Source organism: Centropristis striata, chromosome 24, assembly GCF_030273125.1.
Source record: "Centropristis striata isolate RG_2023a ecotype Rhode Island chromosome 24, C.striata_1.0, whole genome shotgun sequence".
NCBI classification, from domain to species: domain Eukaryota; kingdom Metazoa; phylum Chordata; class Actinopteri; order Perciformes; family Serranidae; genus Centropristis; species Centropristis striata.
In genome coordinates this window covers 1,528,423-1,554,605 of record NC_081540.1, presented here as the reverse complement: position 1 = coordinate 1,554,605, position 26,183 = coordinate 1,528,423, and the positions used below count along the sequence as shown (strand labels likewise).

The window sequence follows — 26,183 nt, the reverse complement described above, 5'->3', positions numbered from 1 at the left end:
TCCAACCTTTTTTATGAGTTAAATGGCTATAAAGAGACCAGAACATGGTGATTTCTGAGCTCTGAAAGGTCAATAAGCGTGCATTTTGCAGTGGATCTGTCTTGTGCAAACTAGATTCAACCACTGAAACACAAATATTAAACGTTTACCAACCATTTCTATGAGTTAAATGGCTGTAAAGAGACCAAAACATGGTGATTTCTGAGCTCTGGCAGGTCAGCCAGCGTGCATTTTTGTGCAAACTAGATTCAACCACTAAAAAACACAAATATGAACTTTTTTCCAACAATTTTAACAAGTTAAATGGCTGTAAAGAGACCAACACATGGTGATTTCTGAGCTCTGGCAGGTCAGCCAGCGTGCATTTTGCAGTGGATCTGTCTTGTGCAAACTAGATTCAACCACTGAAACACAAATATTAAATGTTTTACAACCATTTTTACATGTATAATGGCTGTAAAGAGTGTGCATTTTTGTGCAAATTAGATTCAACCACTGGAGCACAAATATTAAATGTTTTCCAACAATTTTAACGGCTGTAAAGAGACCAAAACATGGTGATTTCTGACCTCTGGCAGGTCAGCCAGTGTGCATTTTTGCGCAAACTAGATTCAACCACTAAAAAACACAAATATTAAATGTTTTCCAACCATTTTTACAAGTTAAATGGCTGTAAAGGACCAAAATAGGGTGATTTCTGAGCTCTGACAGATCGATAAGCATGCATTTTGCAGTCTATCTGTCTTGTGCAAACTAGATTCAACCACCGTAGCACAAATATGAAATGTTTTCCAACAATTGTTGATTTTTGAGCTCTGGCAGGTCAGTCTGCATGCATGTTGCAGTGGATCTGCTAGATTCAACCACTGTAGCACAGATATTAAATGTTTTCCAAGTTAAATGGCTGTAAAGAGACCACATCATGGTGATTTCTGAGCTGTGTCAGCGTGCCTGTTGCAGTAAATCGCTGCTCCAGCAGACAGGACTCACCATCTTTGCGGTGGTAGGTGATCTCCACCCTGCGCTCCTCGGACCCCAGCAGCGCCTGGGCCACCTGGGCCACCGAGTGGCGCGTGGTGAACTGTCCGTGCAGGAAGTCACAGGTGCACGGCTTCTGCATGACGTCCGGCCGGGAGAAGCCCGTCATCTCACAGAAACCGTCATTACAGTAGATGATCGCACAGTTCTGGACCCGGGCGTTGGCTATGACGAACTTCTTATCTGGGAGGAGAGAACGAGAAGATTAGAGCTATTAGACTCAGAATAACACTTAATATGATGATATATGAATACAGTAGGTGGGTGTAATCCCTTTACAGGATATTATAGTCCTAATAACTGCTCCAGTCAATGATAAATCCTTAGAAGCATGCAGGATTGATTTGTTTATAGTATCATGTGATCATTATTGCACTTTTTATTGCAAATTTGACATTTTTTTTGCAAAATAGCAACATTTTTCAGCTGTGAAAAGCAGATTTATGGCTCAACTGATGATGTTTTATGCCTCAAGTGCTGCAAATTATCTGCATTTTGCAGTGGATCTGTCTTGTGCAAACTAGATTCAACCACTGTAGCACAAATATTAAATGTTTTCCAACAATTTTAACGGCTGTAAAGGACTAAAACATGGTGATTTCTGAGCTCTGGCTGGTCAGCCAGCGTGCATTTTTGTGCAAACTAGATTCAACCACTAAAAAAACACAAATATTAAATGTTTTCCAAACATTTTTCAGCTGTGAAAAGCAGATTTATGGCTCAAGTGATGATGTTTTATGCCTCCAGTGCTGCAAATTATCTGCAAAACTAAAAACATAACTGGAGGAATAAATAAAGGGGAATGCAAAGGGGTGTTGTTTTTTGTGGTTTTTTTTTTGGAGGAGGGGTGTAGCTTTTTAAAATGCAATTTCCACTAGAGCAGAGGAGTAAAACGAGCCACTCAGGCACCACAGAAGAAGAACTTGAATTCACTTTTTCATGCACATATGAAAAAAAAAAAAAATCGCTGCTAAATGAGTCCGAAATGTGGCATTTCTGCAGCAGGAGCCTCGTTTTAAAAGAAGGCCTATTATGCGATTTTAATAATTATTGTGCAGGACACAAAAGACATCACGCACCCACACACACACACGCACGCACACACACACACACACACACACACACACACACACACACACACACACACACACACAGAGCCCTGGACACCAGGGACAGATACTCACTTTGTCCTTCGAATTTGCGTATAATTACTCCCAGAAAGGTGTTTTGTGGCGCCACATGACCCCTCCGGACAGGCATGGTTCCCTCCGCTGATCAGATGATAAAAAATCTTTGGCTGTCCAGGTGAGCGCGAGCCGGTCCCCACAATTCAAGTTGTATCCGGAGACGAGCGAAGCCAGAGGGGCTCCCCGTTTTCTCTTTGTCACCAGTCAGTCATCCTCCTAATAAACCCCCTCCTCTCCTCCTTTCTCCTCTCCTCTCTCCTTCTTTCTCCCCTCTGCTTCCCTTATTTCAACTCCGGCGCGTCCTCGCCGCCTGAGCGCATCGCTCCGTCTCCGCTGCGCTCCTCAACGATGTGAAGCCGGAAAGAAAGGAGTCGGAGAGCCGCAGTTGGACAAACATTTCACCGCCGCTCCTCGAAAGCGATGTGCGCGTTAGTGCCCGGTGCGCGTCACACGGTGCGTGTGTTTGTGAGCGTGCGCGCGCGCGTTTGTGGGCTCTATTGTTGTGCAGGGAGGATTGATCCGTGAGGGGGACGGACACACACCGACACACACCGCGGAGGGAAAAACCCACATGGATGCGGAGACAAAGCGGCAGACGGAGAGATAGTAGAGGCTGGGCTGATGTAACGCGTTACTGTAACGCGTTACTCCACCAGCCTGAGACTCCCGTAGATATCTATGGCGACTCCTGGCTTTATTTAATGAGCAGAATGAGTCTGAGCTGCAGAAAAACTCAATTATATCGCATTTTATTGGGTTAAATGTAAATATAAATCGATTAAAAAAAAAAAGTACCTATTTCTGGGTTAATTTCTGACCGTATCTGTTATGTGAGTGAACTGTAAACACTTAATATATATATATATATATATATATATATATATATATATATATATAAAAGAAAAAATATATATACATATATATAAATATATATATGTGTATATATATATATATATATATATATATACACATATGTATATCTATATACATACATATATGTATATATATATATACACATATATATATGTATATATATATATACATATATATATGTATATATGTATATATATATATATACATATATATGTATATCTATATACATATATATGTATATAGATATATATATACACATATATATTTATATATATGTATATATGTATGTATATGTATATATATAAAGGTATATGTATAATAATCAAAAGCATTTAAAACTTAATAAAATAAATTCTAATTAAATTGAAAAATATATTAAAACAGTAATGATGATTATTACCATTTATATTAAAATAAATAATTATTTTTTAAAGAGATATAAATAATCATACAACATTTTAAATTAAATTAAATATAAAAAATTTAAATAGTAATGCCAATTATTGTCATTTATATTAAAATAAATGACTAAAAACATTAAAAAATCATATAAAAGCAATAAAAAAATTGTTTTTTGAAACGAAACCCAGGTGGAGTCAAATCAAATACCAAAACAATAATAAGTCTAATATGAGTCTGAGCTGCATAAAAACTCAATTGCAATAAAAATGTACCTATTTCTCCTATTTCTATTAAGATAAATGAATAAAAAAACATTTAAAATAACATTAAAATTTATATATTATATTGTAATTTATATTTAAAACATTTTTTTAATAAAAAAAAATATTGTTTTCTAAAAAAACACTTAGAATATATAAGACGTTATAAAAATAATAGAAAATTAAATCAATTAAAATAAACAAATTAAAACAGTAATGTAAATTAATGTAATTTATAATAAAATAAATAATTTAAAAACATTAAAAACATTTTTAAAAAGAATCTTGTTTTATAAACATTTTTTTAGATATATAAAAAGGTATAAAAAACACGGTTAACTTCTCTTTATTGTTTTTTTTTTCCTTATATTCGCATATAAAAATAAAAAAGATATATGTTAATTTATGCTTCAAGTCAACATGAAAGAACAGAATTATAGTAGAAAAATAAAAGCAACAAAAAACAAACAAACAAATGAGTCAAATCAAATACCAAAACAATAATAATAAGTTTTACAAATAAAAGAAAGAGATTTAAATAGTAATAATACAACTTGGAGGATGTCAAGTGTTCTAAAATTTACAGTTGTTAATTTTTTATGGGATTATATTTAGTATAATAGTCCATAAATGGCTGCCATGTTGAGTAAAAGCTATTTATCTTAGCTCTTAGGGTGAATTTTATTCAATTCTAACTGCAAATATTTCATTATATCACTCATTAAAAGTATTTCTAGGTCCATTTATGACCTTATCTGTAATATGAGTGAACTTTAAACACTTAATTAATGTGTCGTGATTTGTTGCATGATGCTGCTGCTAAATAAAATTGTGAATCATGAACTTTAAACACTTAATTGGATGATGCACAGCTTTATTTTGCAGCAGAATCATGCAACAAATCGCATTAAAACCGGACTTGTGACACGGAGGGGGGGGGGGGGGGGGGGGGGAAGTGACGTCACGGCAGCCCACGCAGGTGTGTGTCATTAGTGGGAGAGCCTATGGCGACGCTCCGGTAGTAAATGTCCTTTTTTTTTCTGCACGTTTGTTTGCAGGAAATGCGCGCTGCCTGCTGCCTCGTGAACGCGCATTGGGGGCAGGAGGCGCTGGCCGTGGTGCTGCCCTCAATGCGCGTTCACGTGCCCTCCCAGGGGAGTCTTGCTCAAAGGCACTACAGCAGAACAAGCTGCTGCACCTCCACCTGTTGGACAGAAGACACATATTACACATGATTATTATATTTAACTGGTTTCTCACAAGTATTATGAGCAGAACATTCTGGATGTTATTTTAATATTTTTCATGCATTTACAGCAACATAAAGTAAACAAAGTCTGCAGCTGGAACCAATAAAGTTGCTGTTCACCTGAACAAAAGTTCTCTACATGCATTGTTTTAAAGGTCCCATGTTGTAATAAAAAGTGAGATTTTCTTGTGTTTTTTATATCACAAAGCAGGTTTCAGTCCTGTATGAACCAGAACATATGTGTCACATAAACACATTTATTTTAAATATTTTATATCCTACTGGAAAGTTTATCTTATAAAAATGTATCCTTTTTTTTTTTATAATAAAGGAAGGTTTTTATTATTATTATTATTATTATTATTATTATTCATAATAATAATAATAATAATAATAATAATAATAATAATAATAATAATAATAATATTGTTATACTTTTAAAAAAATATATTATTATTATTATTATTATTATTATTATTTTCTTTATAGTGTTGTATGTTTGTTTTTTATGTTGGGAAAGGAACATTTTTGAAAAAAATAAAATTAATATATAAAAAAGGTATATGCAAAATAATCAAATACATTTTAAAATAATAAAATATATATATTATTATCATGCTTATTAAATAAAAAATATCTACAAAAAACATCAAAACAGTAATGCCGATTAGTCTTCAATAAATAGTTAAAAACATTAAAAAATTAAATATAAAAAGTTTTAAAAACATTTAAAATATATATTTTTTTTATTTAAAAAAATAAACAAATTAAAACAGTAATGTCAATTATTGTCATTTATATTTAAATCATAATAAAAAACATTAAAACATTTGAATCATATAAAAAGGTATAAAAATGCATACAAAATAAAAAATTTAATTAACAAAAGAATATAATAAAAACAGTAATGTATTAAAAATAAACAATGCCTATATAAAAAAACGAAAGAAAAAAAGAAGCATCATATGTGATATATATCATATATAAAAAGGTATAAAAATCATACAAAATTACAAATTAAATGGGAATAAAGAAACCAATTAAAACAGTTATGTCAATTACTGTCATTTATTATTATAAATAAATAATCCCTATATATATATGTATATATATATATATATATATATATATACTTTTTTATTTTTTTTAAAGCATCGATTGATTGGTTGAGGCCATTTATTGTCAGTAAAAAGTATCTAACGCTGTCAGAAAATGAAGTGAAATACGTTTTTGGTTATTTCCCTTTAGAATAAAATTGAAACACCTTAAACTGTAATAATAGTTGCTGTGTTAAAACAACGACCGGAGGTTTTATGACTTAATTTATTCCTCCTGTCCCAAAGACAAACATCTGTCCTGGTCCTCAGCATGGAGGAGGAGGAGGAGGAGGAGGAGGAGGAGGAGGAGGAGGAGGAGGAGGGAGGAGGAGGAGGAGGAGGAGCATCTGCTGCTGTGTGACCTTTAGTTTCAGCAGCAGCTTTCTTTGTTTAACACCTTTCTGCTTGTTTTACAGCAGCAGCAGTGATGCTCCGTGTGTCTTTTCTCTTATTCTCCTTTTATTCTCTTTATTCTAATGTCCTGGTCCACTTTATAATCTCACCGTTATCATATTTAAATCCATAAAAACACCTTTCTCCTTCTATATTTCACCCTGTGACTGCTGTAGACTCCCTGAGTCACAGCAGAGAGACAGAGAGAGTAAAGGCTAGGCCTGCCCCGGAGTCATGTCCACATTAAAGCCTCTGACAGCCTTAATTAACTGTATTTTAGCTCATAATAATCTGAGTGAAGCTGCTGCTGGTGATGAACATTATCCTGAAGAAGTGACTGACTCTTTACTGCTGCAGAGAAGAAACAAAAAGCACAAAAAGCCTCATTCAAAGGCAAGAAAAGCTGCAAACTAGAAGAGATTTGTTTGCACTAAAAGCTCATTTTATGATTTAATTAGTAAGAAGACAAAGGCTGCAGGAAACAGAAGCATTATAGCCTCGAGGCTGTAGAAAACTACACGCTGCAGCTAAACCACCACAGAGAAAATGTTTTCTGAATGCTTTTAAAATGAGACAGCAGCTGCCTGGAAATCAGCTTCATAGCTTGTGACGAGGCACAATTTTCTGCCAAATTTGAAGCATTTTGGTTATTTCACGACATGTTTTTGTCCGTGCTGATTCTCCTTACATACAAGAAGTACATAAAAGCACAAAAAACAATGAATTATTATAACAGAAAATAGATTATAGTCAAATAAAACTGAAAGTCATGATGCAAAAGTTATAAAATGTCACAAAAAATGTTAAAAAAGTCAAATAAATACAAGATATTATGAGAAGTGAAGCAGTTAAACAGCACCAGAAGAGACGTTAAAACATGATGCATAAAAGTTACTCCAAATAATATTGTTTTCTTCTGTTTTTACCTCCTCTTCTAATCTTTCAGAACACTTTTGCATGTTTTAAACTTGCATAACCCAAACATAAGCCTGAAAATCAGCTTCTTAACTTGTGACGAGGCACAATTTTCTGCCAAATTTGAAGCATTTTGGTTATTTTACGACATGTTTTTGTCCGTGCTGATTCTCCTTACATACAAAAAGTACATAAAAGCACAAAAAACAATGAATTATTATAACAGAAAATAGATTATAGTCAAATAAAACTTAAAGTCATGATGCAAAAGTTATAAAATGTCACAAAAAAATGTTAAAAAAGTCAAATAAATACAAGATATTATGAGAAGTGAAGCAGTTAAACAGCTGACGTCAGCAGCAGAAGAGACGATAAAACATGATGCATAAAAGTTACTCCAAATAATATTGTTTTCTTCTGTTTTTACCTCTTCTTCTAATCTTTCAGAGCACTTTTGCATGTTTTAAACTTGCATAACCAAAACATAAGTTTACTGTAATAAGGAGATGTTCAGATGAGACATGAGGTCATATTTTGGGCGAGGAACGTCTCCTTTATTGATTTGAGCAAAACAAATGTTAGTAAAAGCCTTCAGAACTCAGAATGATGTTGTTTTTTCTGAGAAGAGACAGAAATACCATCACATTCTCTTCTTTATTCCCGTTTGTTCTCTGATTCTGGTTTACGAGACTCGTCTGGCTCGCAGCTCTCAGCTTTATGGGAACTGATGGCTGCAAATAGATAAAAGCGTATTTACTCTCTATTTATGTGGAACATCACTTATCTGTTGATGGCCGTTATGAGGACGCATCCTCCAACCGCAGTCAGGACCAAGACACGGACATGAAGTTTAATCCCTGAGACGCTGCTGAAGGAGGAATGAATGATTAGGAGGAGGTGAAACGGAGCAGGAGGGACCACCAGGGACCACTGGAGCTAAACTGGAGCCAAACTGGAGTTAAACTGGTTAAACTGGAGCTAAACTGGAGCTAAACTGGAGCTAAACTGGAGTTAAACTGGAGCTAAACTGGAGTTAAACTGGAGTTAAACTGGACGCTTTGAGGAGATATTTGTTGTTTCTGAGTTCGGCTGAGATTTGTCAGAAAAGACACAAAATGGCCCAAAAAAGGAAACAAAATGACCAAAAAATACACAAATTGACCACAAAATGATAACAAAAGACACAAACTTACCAAAAAATACACAAAATTACCAGAAAAAGACACAAAATGACGAAAAAAAGACACAAAATGACGAAAAAAAGACACAAAATGACCAAAAAGGACACAAAATGATCAGAAAAACACAAAATGACGAAAAAAAGACACAAAATGACCCAAAAAGACACAAAATGACCAAAAAAAGACACAAAATGACCAAAAAAGGAAACATAATGACCAAAAAAGGACATTAAATGACCAAAAAGACTAAAACACATTAACACATGAACACTTTAACACAGTGGATTGGCATTTAATGGTCTTAGAATGTAGATGATTGTTTCTTTCACACCAAAGTATTATTAAGACCCATTGCCTCATGGGAAATACTGTCACTTTGTTTGAGTTTCACCATGGGCGGGGCTCAGGCAGATCCTCCACGCACACGCGTTCAAACAAAAGAAGTTGCATTTTTATGCTATTATTAGGCATTTTATTGGCATATCATCCAACAAAATGTGTTTTTTTGTGACAGTTTTAGCACAGTTTAGCTTGTTACTCCACCACAAATCAAATCCAGTGTTTACAGTGATTCTGTCCACAATGTGGCCGTTTTAAAAGCTTTTTGTGACCGTGCTTTAAAGGGCAGCAGCCCTGGAGCCCTGAAGCCTCGCTGTGAGCTGGATGGATGTGTTTCTGTGGGTTTGGGCCTCTTTATAATTGGAGCTGAGTCAGCAGGTGAATGATTAGGCCTGGGCCCGGTGGGATCATCAGCATCATGATGATGTATGGCAGAAAGGAGAGAACGGTTATTACTGAGGAGGGTAACCTTGCCCTGAGCCGGCTAATTAGCCAGAGTAATAGCAAACAGTGACAGGAAGGCAGGCTGTCACTCAGCTCCACTCTGCTCCACATGTGGTGGTTAGAAACAGGGACACCGAGGGCCGGAGCCGAGAGCGCCGAGGCTGTTCAAGACCCGGAGTTCAGGACCTCCTGACAGCCCACATCCATCCTGCCGAGGCGTCCCGGAGCAGAGGAGACGCTGATTTACCACCTGCTCCACAGAAATATTCAGCTAAATGAGAAGTTCCCTCTTCAATCGATACAATATCACATCATTTCCCTTTCTGCTGTCACAGCTGGATCACTTTAAACTGGCTTCATCCTGCAGGATTTAGAGACGCTGTCGGCTGTCACTGAACCCGCCACAACTTTAAAACGTTTTCATGTCCAATTAAGCACATCAACTCTTTTTGAGCAAAGGAAAAACCACCTCGAACACGTGTAACATGATATTACTGTTTTTGCAGAGATTATATTGAATTTTGCAGTGTGCATTCAGCATTTTTAATGCAATATTTTGTGCTTAATGTTTTTTGTGTGTTTTGTATGTTTTTTTTGTGCTTTTCTGTTATTTTGTCATTTTTTGTGTTTTTTTATGATTGTTTTTGGTACATTTTTTGTGTGTGTTTTTTGTATTTTTGTATGTGTTTTGTGTGTTTTTTGTGTTTTATAAGTGTTTTTTTGTGTTTTTTTGTCTTTTTTTATTGTTTTATGTGTTTTTTTTATGATTGTTTTTGGTAATTTTTTTGTGTGTTTTATGTTTTTTGTGTGTGTTTTTTGTATTTTTGTATGTGTTTTTGTGTGTTTTTTGTGTTTTGTATGTGTTTTTTTTATTTTGTCATTTTTTGTGTTTTTTTGTTTTATGTGTTTTTTATGTATGTTTTTTGTAATTTTTTTAATGTGTTTTTTTGTCTTTTTTTATTGTTTTATGTGTTTTTTTTATGATTGTTTTTGGTAAATTTTTTGTGTGTTGTATTTTTTTGTATGTGTTTTTTTGTGTGTGTTTTTCAGGGTTTTTTTTTTGTCATTTTTTGTGTTTTTTTAGTTTTATGTGTTTTTTATGAATGGTTTTTTTACATGTTTTGTGTATTTTATGTTTTTTGTGTGTGGTTTTTGTATTTTTTTGTTTGTGTTTTTGTGTTCAAAATGTTGATCCAGTAAGTCAAAATGACAAAATACTAATCAGGTGAGGTTGTGTTGAAAGAAATGAAACCAACATTTTTTAATGTTGTTTATAGAGGCAGAAGGAAAAATAGTCAAAACCCTTCAAAATAGCCCAAAAAAGGGTTAATAAAGTGGGTTAAAGTGAAATAAATAATAGTCAGCTCAGCTGAAGTTGTGCTAAGAAAATCCCAAACATGGCTCTAGTGAATATTATGTGGTGAATCAGACCCCAGAGGGTTAATGCAGCAGAAGATTTAAAGGTTAGGACCTACAAGGGCTTTATTCTCCACATTGTGTTAGTGTAAGAATGCTTAATTACACAGTGATTTCCCCCGAGGCTCTAAAGGATCTCCATTACCACCACGCTGTTTCTCTGACCTCAGAAACAGAAAGAGAGGCGCAGCAGTCATTCAATAAATCCAATCAGCATATAGCATTTAGAGTATTTTTATATCTACCTGCTGGAGTTAAATCTGGACCAGCTGCATGTTTTTATTCTGCATAAATCTTCTTCTTCTTGTTTTTGCACCATAAAATATGTGGGTGAGGGATGTGGGCAATCAGTTTTCATTCATGCAACATCAAAGCACCCCAATTTTTCCAAATAATGCAGTGAAATAATTTTATGGAAATACGCATAAATTATGCAGGAGATGCATCAGAAGATTGGGGCAGAATGACGTATTAAAAGAACTGGATTTCTATGAGAGTTGATTAGTGGAGCAGGAAAAAAAAAGTGGTGCACTACAGACTTTAGGTGCACAGATCTGGTTGGTGTTTGGGTATTTTTAGATTAAAAATGATGCAATTTTACCATACTTTTGGGACCATTTCTATTACCATATCTGTGTACAAAATATGGAAAAGCTCGAGCACATAATAAACAAACAACACCAAAAAAAAGACAAATCAAAAATACAAAACTTGCTAAAGAAGGACAGTTTTTTGTCATTTTTATGATTGTTTTTGGTACATTTTTTGTGTGTTTTATGTTTTTTTTTGTGTGTTTTTTGTATTTTTGTATGTGTTTTTTGTGTTTTGTATGTGTTTTTTTGTGCTTTTCTGTTATTTTGTCATTTTTTGTGTTTTTTTTGTTTTATGTGTTTTTTATGTATGTTTTTTGTAATTTTTTGTGTGTTTTATGTTTTTTTTGTGTGTTTTTTTTGTATTTTTGTATGTGTTTTTGTGTGTTTTTTGTGTTTTGTATGTGTTTTTTTGTGCTTTTCTGTTATTTTGTCATGTTTTATGTGTTTTTTATGTATGTTTTTTGTAATTTTTTTGTGTGTTTTATGTTTTTTCAGTTGTTTTTGGGCCTCATTGCATCACATGGCAATCAATCAGTTATTGAGATATTTCCAACAGACCAACCAATGTTGTCACATAGGTGTGAAAATCGTGGGTTTCATCACGACACAATATCAGATCGATTCATCTGAAAATGATACGATATACGATATGACTTTGATCTGGTTCCATTCAGGAGCCTACAACCAACAAAAACCACTAAAATATGATTTTACTGTTCACTATAACGTGCCATGTAGCATTTAAATGTTTTTATGTGTCCAAACTATTCCACAAAGGGCCATGCTGCTGCAGATTTTTGTTCCGACCAATCAAGGAAACTCTTTGTGGATTACTGGGACATGTCTGGAATGGAGGGACTGTCAAAATAAAAGCCTATATCAGTGTCAGCATGGATATAAAGATGGAGATGATAGTGTCCTTAAACTGACAATGCTGATCATTAAAGTGGTGATTATGTCAGATATGATTCATCTTTATGGTGATAATGGAGACGTTTAATGGGGGGAAACCCACACTGGTCCCCTGTCTGTGGATCTAAGGCCTTCTGAGGTCCTCTCACAGTCTTTGTGACTGAGAACATCTCTAACTTCATCTGATCACTATGTGGATTAGGGGCCGGTCTGGCCTCGGCCCCTAATCCTCGGATCAACACCTGGAATGAAGCCTCGCTCTGTTTATTCCTGCCTGTCCTGTTTGTGTTGGCCCCTGGTCCTCATTTCATCCAATTTTTTCCATTTTCTGGCATCCAAAGGGCATTTTTCTCCACTTGAATGGCACCTTAAAGGCATTTCATCACATTTTCTCCACTGGAATGGCAACTTGAGGACATTTCATCACATTTTCTCCATTGGATTGGCACCTATAGGGCATTTTATCATTATTTTTCTCCTTTTATGGCACCCCATAGCACAATTCATCCCATTTGTTCCATGTTTACTCAATTGGAATGGCACCTTAAGGGCATTTCATCACATTTTCTCCATTGGCTGGGCTTCCTTAAAGGCATCTCAACATGTTTATCCATTTACGTGTATCCTAAATGTAATTTCATCACATTTTCTCCATTGGAATGGCATCTATAGGGCACTTTATCATTATTTTTCTCCATTTATAGCACCCCATAGCACAATTCATCCCATTTGTTCCATGTTTTCTCCATTGGAAGGGCACCTAAAGGGCATTTCATCTCATTTTCTCCATTGGTTGAGGTTCCTAAAGGGCATTTCAACATGTTTTCTCCATTGGAAGGGCAACTTAAGGGCACCCTGGTCCCCTGGTCCCCTGGTCCTCTTGTCCTCTTGTCCTCTGGTCCCCTGGTCCTCTGGTCCTCTGGTCCCCTGGTCCCCTGGTCCTCTGGTCCCCTGGTCCTCTTGTCCTCTTGTCCTCTGGTCCCCTGGTCCCCTGGTCCTCTTGTCCTCTTGTCCCCTGGTCCTCTGGTCCCCTGGTCCTCTGGTCCTCTGGTCCCCTGGTCTTCTGGTCCCCTGGTCCCCTGGTCCTCTGGTCCTCTGGTCCTCTGGTCCCCTGGTCCCCTGGTCCTCTGGTCCCCTGGTCCTCTGGTCCTCTGGTCCCCTGGTCCCCTGGTCTTCTGGTCCCCTGGTCCCCTGGTCCCCTGGTCCCTTGGTCCCCTGGTCCTCTGGTCCTCTGGTCCTCTGGTCCTCTGGTCCCCTGGTCCCCTGGTCCTCTGGTCCCTTGGTCCCTTGGTCCCCTGGTCCATCCTATAGGTCATTTCAACATGTTTTCTCCACTATTTTTCTCCATTTACGGCACCCTATAGCGCATTTCATCCCATTTTTTTCATTTTCAGGCCTCCTAAAGGTCATTTCAACATGTTTTCTCCATTGGTTGGACTTCCTAAAGGGCATTTACTCACATTTTCTCCACTGAAATGGCACCTAAAGGGCATTTAGTCACATTTTCTCCATTCGATTGGCACCTATAGGCCACTTTATCATTATTTTTCTCCATTTACGGCACCCTATAGCACATTTCATCCATTTCAACCATCCCCTGGTCCTCTGGTCCTCTGGTCCTCTGGTCCTCTGGTCCTCTGGTCCCCTGGTCCCCTGGTCCTCTGGTCCCCTGGTCCTCTGGTCCCCTGGTCCTCTGGTCTCCTGCCAGAAAAACAATATCTTCCTTTGAGAGCTGAGCGGAGCTAACTGGAGGATGAGGAGGTGGATTAGTCCTGCTGGCTGATTGCAGCCAGTCTTTTTCCACAGATAATAAATGTCTCACCTTTCCTTCATGTGCTGCCTCTCTATCTGTCCGTCTGGCTTCAGCTCAGAGCTTCGTGGGAAACAGTCGGTGTTGGCGTGACGACGATAACCCTCGTGTCACTCCCAGATACCGCCGGCGGCTCTGCGTCCAGCGCCGCTTTGTCTTGTGTCAGTGTCGCCATCACAGCTAAACGCCTGTGACACAGAAACACGCCGAGGTGTCATCCCAGAGATGTATCACCCTGCACATGTCCCCGGCCCCCCTCCCCGGGGCCCCTCCCCGGCCCCCGGCCCTCCACTTGAGCTTCAGCGTGGCGGTGACTCAGGCTGCTGGGTGGTGGTGGTGGTGGTGGTGGTGGTGGAGGCCGAGGCCGTCCTTGTGAGCAACAACACATTTGAATTTCAGTCTAATAAAGTGAGGACATTGTGTTAAAGTGAGGTCATTTCAGCCTGTTTGTGTTGTTCTGACCGTGGAGGGACTCAGGGGCCGACTCAGGCTGTCTGAGGGCCCGGGCCGGGGGGAAGATAAAGGGCCCCAGCTGCATCAGTCGGGCCCCAGGGAGCAGGAAGGTTTGTAGCATGTAGGCCGGACTGGATGGTGCTGCAGGGCCCCAAGAGGGCACCTAAAGAACACTTTATCATGTTTTTCTCAATTTACAGCACCCTATAGGGCATTTCATCATTCACTTTCCCATTTTCAGGCATTCTAAAGGGCACTTTATCGTGTTTTTCTCCATTTACGGGCACCGTAAATTTTTTTCCATTGGTTGGGCATCCTAAAGGGCATTTCAACATGTTTTCTCCATTGGTTGGACTTCCTAAAGGGCATTTACTCACATTTTCTCCATTCGATTGGCACCTATAGGGCACTTTATCATTATTTTTCTCCATTTACGGCACCCTATAGCACATTTCATACAATATTTTCCATTTTCTGGCATCCTAAAGGTCATTTCAACATGTTTTCTCCACTATTTTTCTCCATTTATGGCACCCTGTAGCGCATTTCATCCCATTTTTTTCATTTTCAGGCATCCTAAAGGTCATTTCAACATGTTTTCTCCATTGGTTGGACTTCCTAAAGGGCATTTCATCACATTTTCTCCATTCGATTGGCACCTATTGGGCACTTTATCATTATTTTTCTCCATTTACGGCACCCTATAGCAAATTTCATCCAATTTTTTCCATTTTCTGGCATCCAAAGCGCACTTTATCACGTTTCTCCAATGGAATGGTACCTTAAGGGAATTTTATCACATTTTCCCCATTGGTTGGGCTTCCTAAAAGGTATTTCCTCATGTTTTCTCCATTGGTTGGGCTTCCTAAAGGGCATTTCATCATGTTTTTTCCATTGGAATGGCACCTAAAGGGCACTTCATCACATTTTCTCCATTTGCGGGCACCCTTAAAGGCATTTCATCACATTTTCTCCATTTACAGGCATCCTAAAGGGCATTTCAACATGTTTTCTCCACTGGAAGGGCACCTAAAGAGGACTTTATCATTATTTCTCTCCATTTACAGCACCCTACAGCACATTTCATCCATTTTTTTTCCATTTTCTGGCATCCAAAGGGCACTTTATCATGTTTTTCTCCATTTACAGGCATCCTAAAGGGCATTTTTCTCCACTGGAATGGCACCTTAAGGGCATTTTATCACGGTTTCTCCATTTACGGGCACCCTTAAAGGCATTTCATCACATTTTCTCCACTGGAATGGCAACTTGAGGGCATTTCGTCACATTTTCTCCATTTTCAGGCATCCAAAAGGGCACTTTATCATGTTTTCTCCATTGGAATGGCACCTAAAGGGCATTTCATCACATTTTCTCCATTGGTTGGGCGTCCTAAAGGGCATTTCATCCCGTTTTTTTCCATTTTCAGGCATCCTAAAGCGCGCTTTATCATGTTTTCTCCATTGGAATGGCACCTAAAGGGAATTTCATCACATTTTCTCCATTGGTTGGGCTTCCTAAAGGGCATTTCATCCCGTTTTTTTCCATTTTCAGGTATCCTAAAGGGCACTTTACCATGTTTTCTCCATTGGAATGGCACCTAAAGGGCATTTCATCACATTTTCTCCATTGGTTGAGCTTCCTAAAGGGCATTTCATCCTGTTTTTCTCCATTTTCAGGCATCCTAAAGGGCACTTTATCATGTTTTCTCCACTGTGAGGTCACCCTAAAGTGAACTTTATGTTTCTCCACTAGAAGGACATCCTAAAGGGCACTTTATTAGCAGCCACTCAGACACTCTGTTAGCATTCTGTTAGCATTCCTGCGGCTACAGCGACTCGTGCAGAGACTCGGTGTTTACACGTGTAAACACTAGAGATGTGCTCTCGTCAAACACCTCTGGTGTAATTAAATGAAGCAGTGATTGCCACTACAGATGGTGACAATTGCATCTATTTATGAGAGCAGCTGGATGTTCCCCAGCTACAGATTCACAAACTGGTCTCATGAATCATCTTCTGGCAACAATAGTGAGTCGGCGTCTGCATCTGAGGGAGAATATTGGAATAAAGTCTTATAAAAACATCCTAAAATTGGCAGCAGAAGCACTTTGGGCAACATTAAAGCTCAGAGAGAGACACTTTCTGCACAAAATAGTCATGAAATGTTCACACTGCTGCTTCTACTGGGGATTCATTCCCATAATCTCACATTTTAATATGAAAATAAGTTCTTAGCAGGGTATAAAAATGAACATGACTTGTGTACAGATGAGCTTGTGGTGGATTATGAGGCGTGTTGACAGAGCACACAGCCTCAGAGGTATTTTTAGATTGTTTACCTACTGAATTACTCTTTATCCTGGTAATCCTTGTGTACCTCTCATCATTTGTACAGTAGCAGGTCTAAATCTGGCTCTTATCATAATAATAATAGCTCTGATGGTTACAGTGCAGATTCACAAATAGACGAAAGAGACGATCTGCAACGTTTCATCCTCTCACATCCGTTTATTGGACTTAACGTTCAATAAAACATCTTTAAACTATCGGAGCAGCAGTGGTTCAAAGATTTTTGGCTCGTAGCTGCTTTCAATAAAGTAATTATGATTTATGATGGAAAGAGGCTCAAAACTATTGAAAGGAACCAAAGAAAAATCATTGAATCTTACAGTAAATATAATAGTTTGTCCTCTCAGCTTTACAGTTAAAAACGTAGAGATAAAGTTGATTTATTTGCTGGTGAAACTTTGCAGTTAAAGATTTTTGAAAAGCATAATAATATGTACTGGCAATATATAAATAAGAAACTCTGAAAATGTATACATTTTTTACTGAAAATGATTTATTTTTAGTATGTACACTTGTTATATGTCTGTCTGTCTGTCTAGGAATTTGGATGGGACAATCAAACTTTGACCCAGTAGAAAAAAATGACTAAAACAGACGCTAAATGATTAAAAAAAGACACAAAATGACAGAATAAAGACACTTAATGGCCAAAAAAAGATGTAAAATGGCCAAAAAAGACTAAAATTTACCAACAAATAGATGAAATGCCCTCAAAAAGACACAAAATGTCTAAACAAAGACACTAAATGACCAAAACAGTGCAAAATGACCAAAAATGACGGAAAATTACTAAAAAAAAATACACAAAATGACCAAAAAGACACAAATCGACCAAAAAAGGACATAAATTGCAAAAAAAAAATTACTTAAAATGAGAAAAAATACTTAAAATAACAACAACAAAAAAAATCATAAACTGACCAAAAAGACATAAAATGCTAAAAAAAAAAAATAAATAGCTGGACCGCAAAAATACATAAAATGTTAAAAAAAAAAACTTAAAATGACCAATAAAGACACTAAATGACCAAAACAGTGCAAAATGACCAAAAATGACGTAAAATTAAAAAAAAAAATACACAAAATGACAAGAAAGACACAAATTGACCAAAAAAGGACATAAATTGCAAAAAAAAAAAGTACTTAAAATGAGAAAAAATACTTAAAATAACTAAAAAAAAATCATAAATTGACCTAAAAGATATAAAATGCTAAAAAAAAATAGCTGGACTAAAAAATACATAAAATGTAAAAAAAAAAATACTTAAGATGACCAAAAAAAGACATTTAAAATGACCAATCTATAAAATAAAGATGAGATAAATGCTACTGTGACCAGAAAATCACAGAAATAAATCCACAGAATTGAAGCCATTTGTCTCCTGATATAATCCTGACAAATCATAAAGAAATATTCCATTATTTTAGGGAAATAAACATAAATATGAACTGAAATATTTCTCTAATCTGCTCAGTGATTATGAACATGAAGCAGCGTTCTCTCGTCTCTTATGAAGGAAACAGAAGGTGTAAAGACGACAGCTGGTCATTTCACAGCTCTGATCTGGACTTGGCCGGACAGAGACGCCATGCAGAGACCAGAACCAAAAGAGAACCACACCAGGTCCTGCAGAACCACACCAGATCTTCCTTTTCGGTCATTATACGTCTTTTTTTGGTCAATTTCTGTCTTCATTTTTCATCATTTTATGTCTTTCTCTCTGTCTCTGCTCATTTTACGTCTTTTATGGGTCATTTTGTGTCTTTTTTTGGTCATTTAATGTGGTTTTTTTTCAGTCATTTTGTGTCTTTTTTTGGTCATTTAATGTGTTTTTTTTTCAGTCATTTTGTGTCTTTTTTTGGTCATTTAATGTGTTTTTTTTCAGTCATTTAATGTGGTTTTTTTTCAGTCATTTTGTGTCTTTTTTTGGTCATTTAATGTGGGTTTTTTTTGGTCATTTTGTGTCTTTTTTTGGTCATTTAATGTGTTTTTTTTCAGTCATTTAATGTGTTTTTTTTCAGTCATTTTGTGTCTTTTTTTGGTCATTTAATGTGGGTTTTTTTTGGTCATTTTGTGTCTTTTTTTCAGTCATTTTGTGTCTTTTTTTGGTCATTTAATGTGTTTTTTTCAGTCATTTTGTGTCTTTTTTTGGTCATTTAATGTGTTTTTTTCAGTCATTTTGTGTCTTTTTTTGGTCATTTAATGTGTTTTTTCAGTCATTTTGTGTCTCATTGCATCTCTTATTTCGCTCATTTTGGGTCGCTTTACATCTTTCTTTGGTAATTTGTGTGTTTTTGGTCAATTTGAGTCTTTCTTTGATAATTAATTTGGTAAGTAATTTTGGGTCTTTTGGGGTCAATTTACATCATTTTTGGTCGTTCTGTGTCATTTTTCTTCATCATTTTATGTTTATTTTATGTCTTTTTGGGTCATTTTGTGTCTTTTGGTCGTTTGATGTATTTTTTGGTTTCTCTCTCTCTCTCTCTCTCTCTCCAGCCAGTCTGGGCGATCAGGAGCCAGGGTTGCCGTGGCAACTTGTCCTATCGCCGGGTGGATCATCCCTCACACACACACACACACACACACACACACACACACACACACACACACACACACTTTCTCTTGCTCATTTTCACCTGTCACTCACTCACTCTCCATGTTTCCATAAAAGTCGAAGCCACATTTAGGAACGTTACATTAAAGAAAAGAAGCTGTTAGCTTAGCACAAATAGCTCATAGTATAATTTAAGAGCTGATATCTACACCACACTTACTAAGATAATAATAATAATAAGATAATAAGATCAGCATCTCCTCCTGCAGATCCTCTAACTCTAACTCTCTACCAGCAGCAGCAGAACTGAGAACATTTGTCCATGAAGTGTTTCTTTAATTGGTGTTTGAGTCTCTGCAGCCTCTCGCTTCCTGTTTCAGAGAGAGGAAAGTATCTCTCGTCTGATCAGAGAGCTGAGACGGGCCAGGTGATGTTAGTATTATTCACCTGGATATATTCTCTCCTCCCTCTATATTAAAGCTCTGTGATCACCACGTCACTGTGGATCAGACACACCAGAAGCTGTGGGAGTGGACACCTTTCTCCACACCGCCACAATAAAAGCACATCAATCTGTCGGCTCGCTCAAATAATGAGAACATGCTAAATGTAGTTTCATTTCTCTGGCACGGGATAAATAATAATATCTGGATCATCTAATCTGCCTGCACACACACACACACACACACACACACACACACACACAAAGACACAAAATGATTGAAGTCAAAATTATCAGAAAAAATGTCAAAATTATCAGGAAAAAAGTCAAAGTTACAAGAAAAACGTCAAAATTACAAGAAAAATGTAAAAATTACCAGAAAAATGTCAAATTACCAAAAAAAAGTCAAAATTACCAGAAATGGTCAAAATCACAAGAAAAAAAGTAAAAATTACAAGAACAAAAGTCAAAATTACAAGAAAAATGTCAAAAATTACGGGGAATTGTTTTTTTTTTTTAAAAGTCAGAATTACAAGAAAAAGTCAAATTACCAGAAAATTAAAAAATTATCAGAAAAAAAGTCAAAATTACCAGAAGAAAAGTCAAAATTATCAGAAAAAAAGGCTAAATCACACACACACACACACACACACACACACACACACACACACACACACACACACACACACACACACACACACACACACACACACACACACACACCCTGCAGAGGAAAATCCATGTAAAAGAAGTCATGCAAGGTGAAGTCGCCCGCCGATCAATCTCCTCATTGATTTCTACGGGTGCAGAAAGCTGCTACATTTAGCTTATTGATGTGATTATTGAGGGACAGAAAGAATCATTTTCTGAGAATAAAGAAGCTCCGCCAGATAACTGACAGATTAAAAGGCTAAATAAAGACGCAGCTTTAATCTACGGGGGTATTTATATCCTTTAAAATATAATCAGGGCTTTATTATTATTATTTGTGTCTGTTTCTGAGTTTCTCATCCCAAAGATCTGACACTCTAATTGGTGTTTTCACTGTTAGAATGTGAGAGCACAAATATGAGCCGAGCTGCCATAAACTCCACATCTATCAGAGAGAATCAGCTCAGCTTTTTCCACCTTTATGACCTGATAATAATAATAATAGATGTTTTATTCTGACTTACTGGATCAACATTTAGAACCAAAAAGAAACAAAGAAAAACCAACAGAAATGTGATCTTGTGATTGTGTGTGATCCTGTCATCAACTCTGGTTTTATTCTAGTGGGACTCTGTTTGATTTGGCTCTGGTGTGTTTAGAGGAACAATTTTGGGTCTTTTTGTGTCTTTTTTAGTCATTTTGTGTGTCTTTTTTAGTCATTTTGTGTCTTTTGGGTCATTTTGTGTCTTTTTTTTAGTTATTTTGTGTCTTTTTTGTGTGTTTTTGTGTTTTTTTGGTCATTTTGTCTCTTTTTTTAGTCATTTTGTCTCTTTTATAGTCATTTTGTGTGGGTCATGTGTGTCTTTTTTTTGGTCATTTTTTTCTTTTCATTCCATGTCTTTTTTTTTTAGTCATTTTGTGTCTTTTTGTGTTTTTTGGGTCATTTTGTGTCTTTTTTTGTCATTTTGTGTTTTTTTTTTGTCATTTTGTGTCTCTTTTTTAGTCATTTTGTGTCTTTTTTGTGTCATTTTTTAGTTATTTTGTGTCTTTTTTTGGTCATTTTGTCCCTTTTTGATCATAAAAAAGTAAAAATCACAAGAAAAAAAGTCAAAATTATCAGAAAAAAGTCAAAATCACAAGAAAAAACGTCAAAATTACAAGAAAAAGTCAAAATTATCAGAAAAAAAGGCAAAATCACCGGAAAAAATGTAAAAATTACCAGAAAAAAAGTCAAAATCACCAGAAAAAAAGGTAAAAATTACCAGAAAAAAAGGTCAAAATGATCAGAAATAAAGTCAAAATTACCAGAAAAAAAGGAAAAATCACAAGAAAATAATGTAGAAATTGTGTGTCAGGAAATCTAGCCATTTTCATGGTTTACAGCCAGAACTTTAGAGCTCCAAGTCTGGATTATTTGGAGCTTTTGGACACTCACATCAACATTTCTGTGGTTTGCACAAATATAAAATGCTGAATCTTCTAAAGCAGCTCCAGTTTCCCTGCAGGCGACTCGTCTTGTTGATTTTAAATGAAATGAAGTAATTATACTTTGTTCCCAGAAGACTCTGCTTTAGTTCATTATTAAGTGATTTTCTGGAGTAAACAAGAGATAAAAAGCTGCAGTAATGTGTAACCAAAGAGTCCTGGTTGACTCAGGTAGTAATGGAGTAATTAACGAGGATTAATTAGAGGTGTGATGTCATCAGGAGGCTGTAAGAGGAGCTCGCTGCTATCGAGGCCACGAAACTATAGAAGCTGCTATAAAGTCTCACAATGACTGCAGGGTTGAGTTTCTGTGGCCTCGTTAGAGCTGAGAAGGAGGTATGTGGAAGTAAAGACACACACACACACACACACACACACACACACACACACACACACACACACACACAACGACACTAAATGATTGTGATTTTGACTTTTTTAAAGTACCAAAAAAGGCAAAATTACCAGAAAAAAAAGTCAAAATTACAAGAAAAAAAATTTAAATTACAAGAAAAAAGTCTAAATGATCAGAAAATTCAAAATAATCAGAAAAGACACCAAAAAAGCACAAGATAAAAAAGTCAAAATTATCAGAAAAAAGTCAAAATTATCAGAAAAAATGTCAAAATTATCAGAAAAAATGTCAAAATTACCAGAAAAAATGTCAAAATTACCAGAAAAAAGTCAAAATTACCAGAAAAAGTCAAAATTACAAGAAGAATGTCAAATTATCAGAAAATTAAAAAAATATCAGAAAAAAGTCAAAATTACCAGAAAAAAGTGTAAAATTACTAGAAAAAAATGTCAAATTACAAAAAAGGCAAAATTACCAGAAAAAAATCAAAATTATCAGAAAAAAAGTGAAAATTAAAAGAAAAAAGTCAAAATTACAAGAAAAAATGTCAAAATTACCAGAAAAAAAGTCAAAGTTACCAGAAAAAACTCAAAATTACAAGAAAAATGTAAAATTATCAGAAAATTAAAAAAATTATCAGAAAAAAGTCAAAATTACCAGAAGAAAAGTCAAAATTATCAGAAAAAAATTCAAAATTACAAGAAAAAAAGTCAAAATTACCATAGCCATTTTCATGGTTTTCTTGATGATGATTTTGGTTATTATCAATAAAACCATGTTAAATGTCTAGATATCAGCTCTTAAATTAAACTTTAATCAGATATTTGTGTTGTTATCATTATATTTGTCCAAACAAATGAACCTTTAGTTGAACCAGACATTAAAATCAACAAGAAACTGAAGAAAACAAGGTGGTCTGATCATTTTTCCATGACTAAATAAGTTATAGTTGTGTAATCACAGCAGCAGCAGCAGCAGCAGCTCCTATAGGAAACAAACACGATTAAATATTTCATCAAGTGGACTTGAAGCCAGAAAAGTCTCACAGTGAAACCTGCAGCTGCTTTAAATGATTAAATCTGTTAAATCTGAGAGGTTACAGAGAGTTGAACAGCTTCTGTTGAGTCAGAAGATGAATCCATTCCTCATGATATTTAAAAACAATAAGTTAATATCTCCCTCTGCTGGTGGAAACAGGTAAACACACCTATCACGTGTCTCTGTTTACGTCATATATTCATTATTGGCTGAGCAATAAAGACAAACAAAATCATGCTTGGGATAAAAATATGTGTCTGCAAATTCTATGTTAAAAAATTCTAATATGACATGACATTGGATTCTTAATTTAACATAATAGTTTATTCATTTTAAGTGCATTTATGCATGCATTTAATGCATTTATTTACTTTTCTGCTTAGAGTTAAATAAGACATAAAAACTCACTAATCAACACAGTAAATTGTGCACAAAACAAGATATAATATCTTATGTTTTATATTAATATGTATATTAATTAGTGAGCTTTGAAGGTGCTTAAAGATTTGTTACTGTTACTTATTTCTCAGGCTAACTGTTCCATCTGTTTCCAGTCTTTATGCTAAGCTAACTGCAGCTAAGTGGCTTGAAGCTCAAATCTGAGCCAGAGAGAAGTGAAAAGTTTTGACTCAGGTAATCTGTTTCCCTCCTTTCCCTCAACAAGGACATGCATAATGTGAAATTACCAGAAAAAAAGTCAAAATTATCAGAAAAAATGTTAAAATTATCAGGAAAAAAAAATCTAAATTACCTGAAAAATGTAAAGAATTACCAGAAAATAACAAAGTTACAAGAAAAAAGTCAAAATTATCAGAAAAAAAGTCAAAATTACCATAAAAAAGTCAAAATTATCAGAAAAAAAGTCAAAATTACCATAAAAATTTAAAAATTACCAGAAAAATATCAAAGTTAAAAGAAAAATGTCAAAATTATCAGAAAAAAAAACAAAATTAAAAGAAAAAAGTCAATTTAAAAAAAAAAAAAATCAAAATTATCAGAAAAAAACCAAAATTACCAGAAAAAATGTCAAAATTACCAGAAAAAGTCAAAATTAGCAGAAAATCCAAAATTAGCAGAAAAAATGTCAAAATTAGCAGAAAAAAATGTTTAAAAAATATCAGAAAAAAGCCAAAATTATGCGAAAAAAAAGTCAAAATGATCAGAAAAAAGTAAAAAATTACCAGAAAAAACTTAGAAATTGTGTATTAGGAAATCTAGCCATTTTCATAGTTTTCTTGATAATGTGGGAGCGGTTTCCTCCATTAATTTTTTCATGACTGTATGTTCCTGTTGCTCCTTTTGCACCCGGAGGCCTTTAACTGTTCCCTAGAAAGCTCTCAGACACCAAATATCAGTCAGACTGGTGCTAATGTGATTAATTGGCTGGTTTACAGGCTGTTCCTGCAGCAGAACTCTACCTGGCTGCCAGGTGTCAGCAGGTCACGGCTCCGTTTCACCAGGTGACTCGTGTCTCGTCAATCATTCAGCTTTGAGCCCTTCAGATTAAAGCTGGTGTCGCTGGCTGAGTGGAGGGTATCGCTCTCTGACATTAAGGAGAATTAGAAGAAGAACCAGAGAGAGAGATCTGAAACTGGAGGACTGAGATACTTCTCTGTTACTCTAAACCACACAGGTGTGTCTCTGCAGCGTCAGAGACAGAGATTTACTAAGGTAAGACACAAAATGACAAAAAAAGACGTAAAAAATAACCAAAATGACAAAAAAAGACGTAAAAAATAACCAAAAGACACAAAATGACAAAAAAAATGCATAAAATGACCAAAAGAAGACGTAAAATAACCAAAAAAGACACAAAAAAATGCATAAAATGACCAAAAGTTGAAAAAATAAACAAAAAAGACACAAAATGACCAAAATAAATGCATAAAATGACCAAAAGAAGATGCAAAATAACCAAAAAAGACATAAAATGACAAAAATTGCATGACATAACCAAAAAGGGGAAAAAAATCACCAAAAAGAATGCATAAAATGCCCAAAAGTAATCAAAAAAGACACAAAATTACCAAAATAAATACGTACAATGACCAAAAGAAGACGTAAAATAACCAAAAAAGACAAAAAAAACTTGTAAAATGACAAAAGAAAGCATCAGAGATCATTTTTAACAATTATTGAGTAAAAAAAAAGGTATGCATGCACCACAGTTTAATTTCTTTCAAAAAGAAAGGAATTAAAATGTTTATTTTAGCCACTAAATGTGCAGCTGACTCCACTATTGTTTGCAGAAAGCCTCCAGTGTCCAGGTATAAAGAATCAGGTTGTTGTTTAAAGGCAGCAGGTCGACACATTGTTCCTCTAACAGCAGCTTTAAACATTACAGCAGCTCATAAAGGAGCAAATAAAAGTAAATATGAGCATTAACGTGTCGCTGTGAGTCTATAAAGCTGCTGTGACTCCTGTAAAGCTCCTCACTGTGACTAACGGGGTTTTCTGAGCTCAGCTGCTTCGAGAAGAGGAAAAAAACTGAGTGAGCCTGAAGGGCTGGAGACACACGGGAATACGCTTTTATTGGTTATTTTACCAATATCTTTATATTGTAAATTGGGGGGGGGTTGGTCATTTTTTTCCTTTTTAGGTTATGTTACGTCTTTTATGTCATTTTATTAATTTTTCTGTCATGTTGTCTCATTTTTGGTTATTTTTTACATCTTGTAATTTTGACTTTTTTTCTGGTAATTTTTACTTTTTTTCTGATGATTTTGACTTTTTTCTGGTCATTT

General features: G+C 35.6%; 1 protein-coding gene across 1 annotated transcript in view; it reads right to left on the bottom strand.

Moving 5' to 3' along the window:
* LOC131962737 (potassium voltage-gated channel subfamily H member 7-like) overlaps nucleotides 1-2,816 on the bottom strand; it is a 111,099-nt gene extending 108,283 nt beyond the window's left edge. The window contains exons 1-2 of the mRNA XM_059327787.1: nucleotides 2,223-2,816; nucleotides 991-1,221 (exon numbers count right to left, since the gene is read on the bottom strand). Coding sequence (XP_059183770.1) covers nucleotides 991-1,221; nucleotides 2,223-2,298 — 307 coding nt within the window. The 5' untranslated portion in view covers nucleotides 2,299-2,816. The remainder of the gene's footprint in view (nucleotides 1-990; nucleotides 1,222-2,222) is intronic.
* Nucleotides 2,817-26,183: the final 23,367 nt, after the last annotated feature.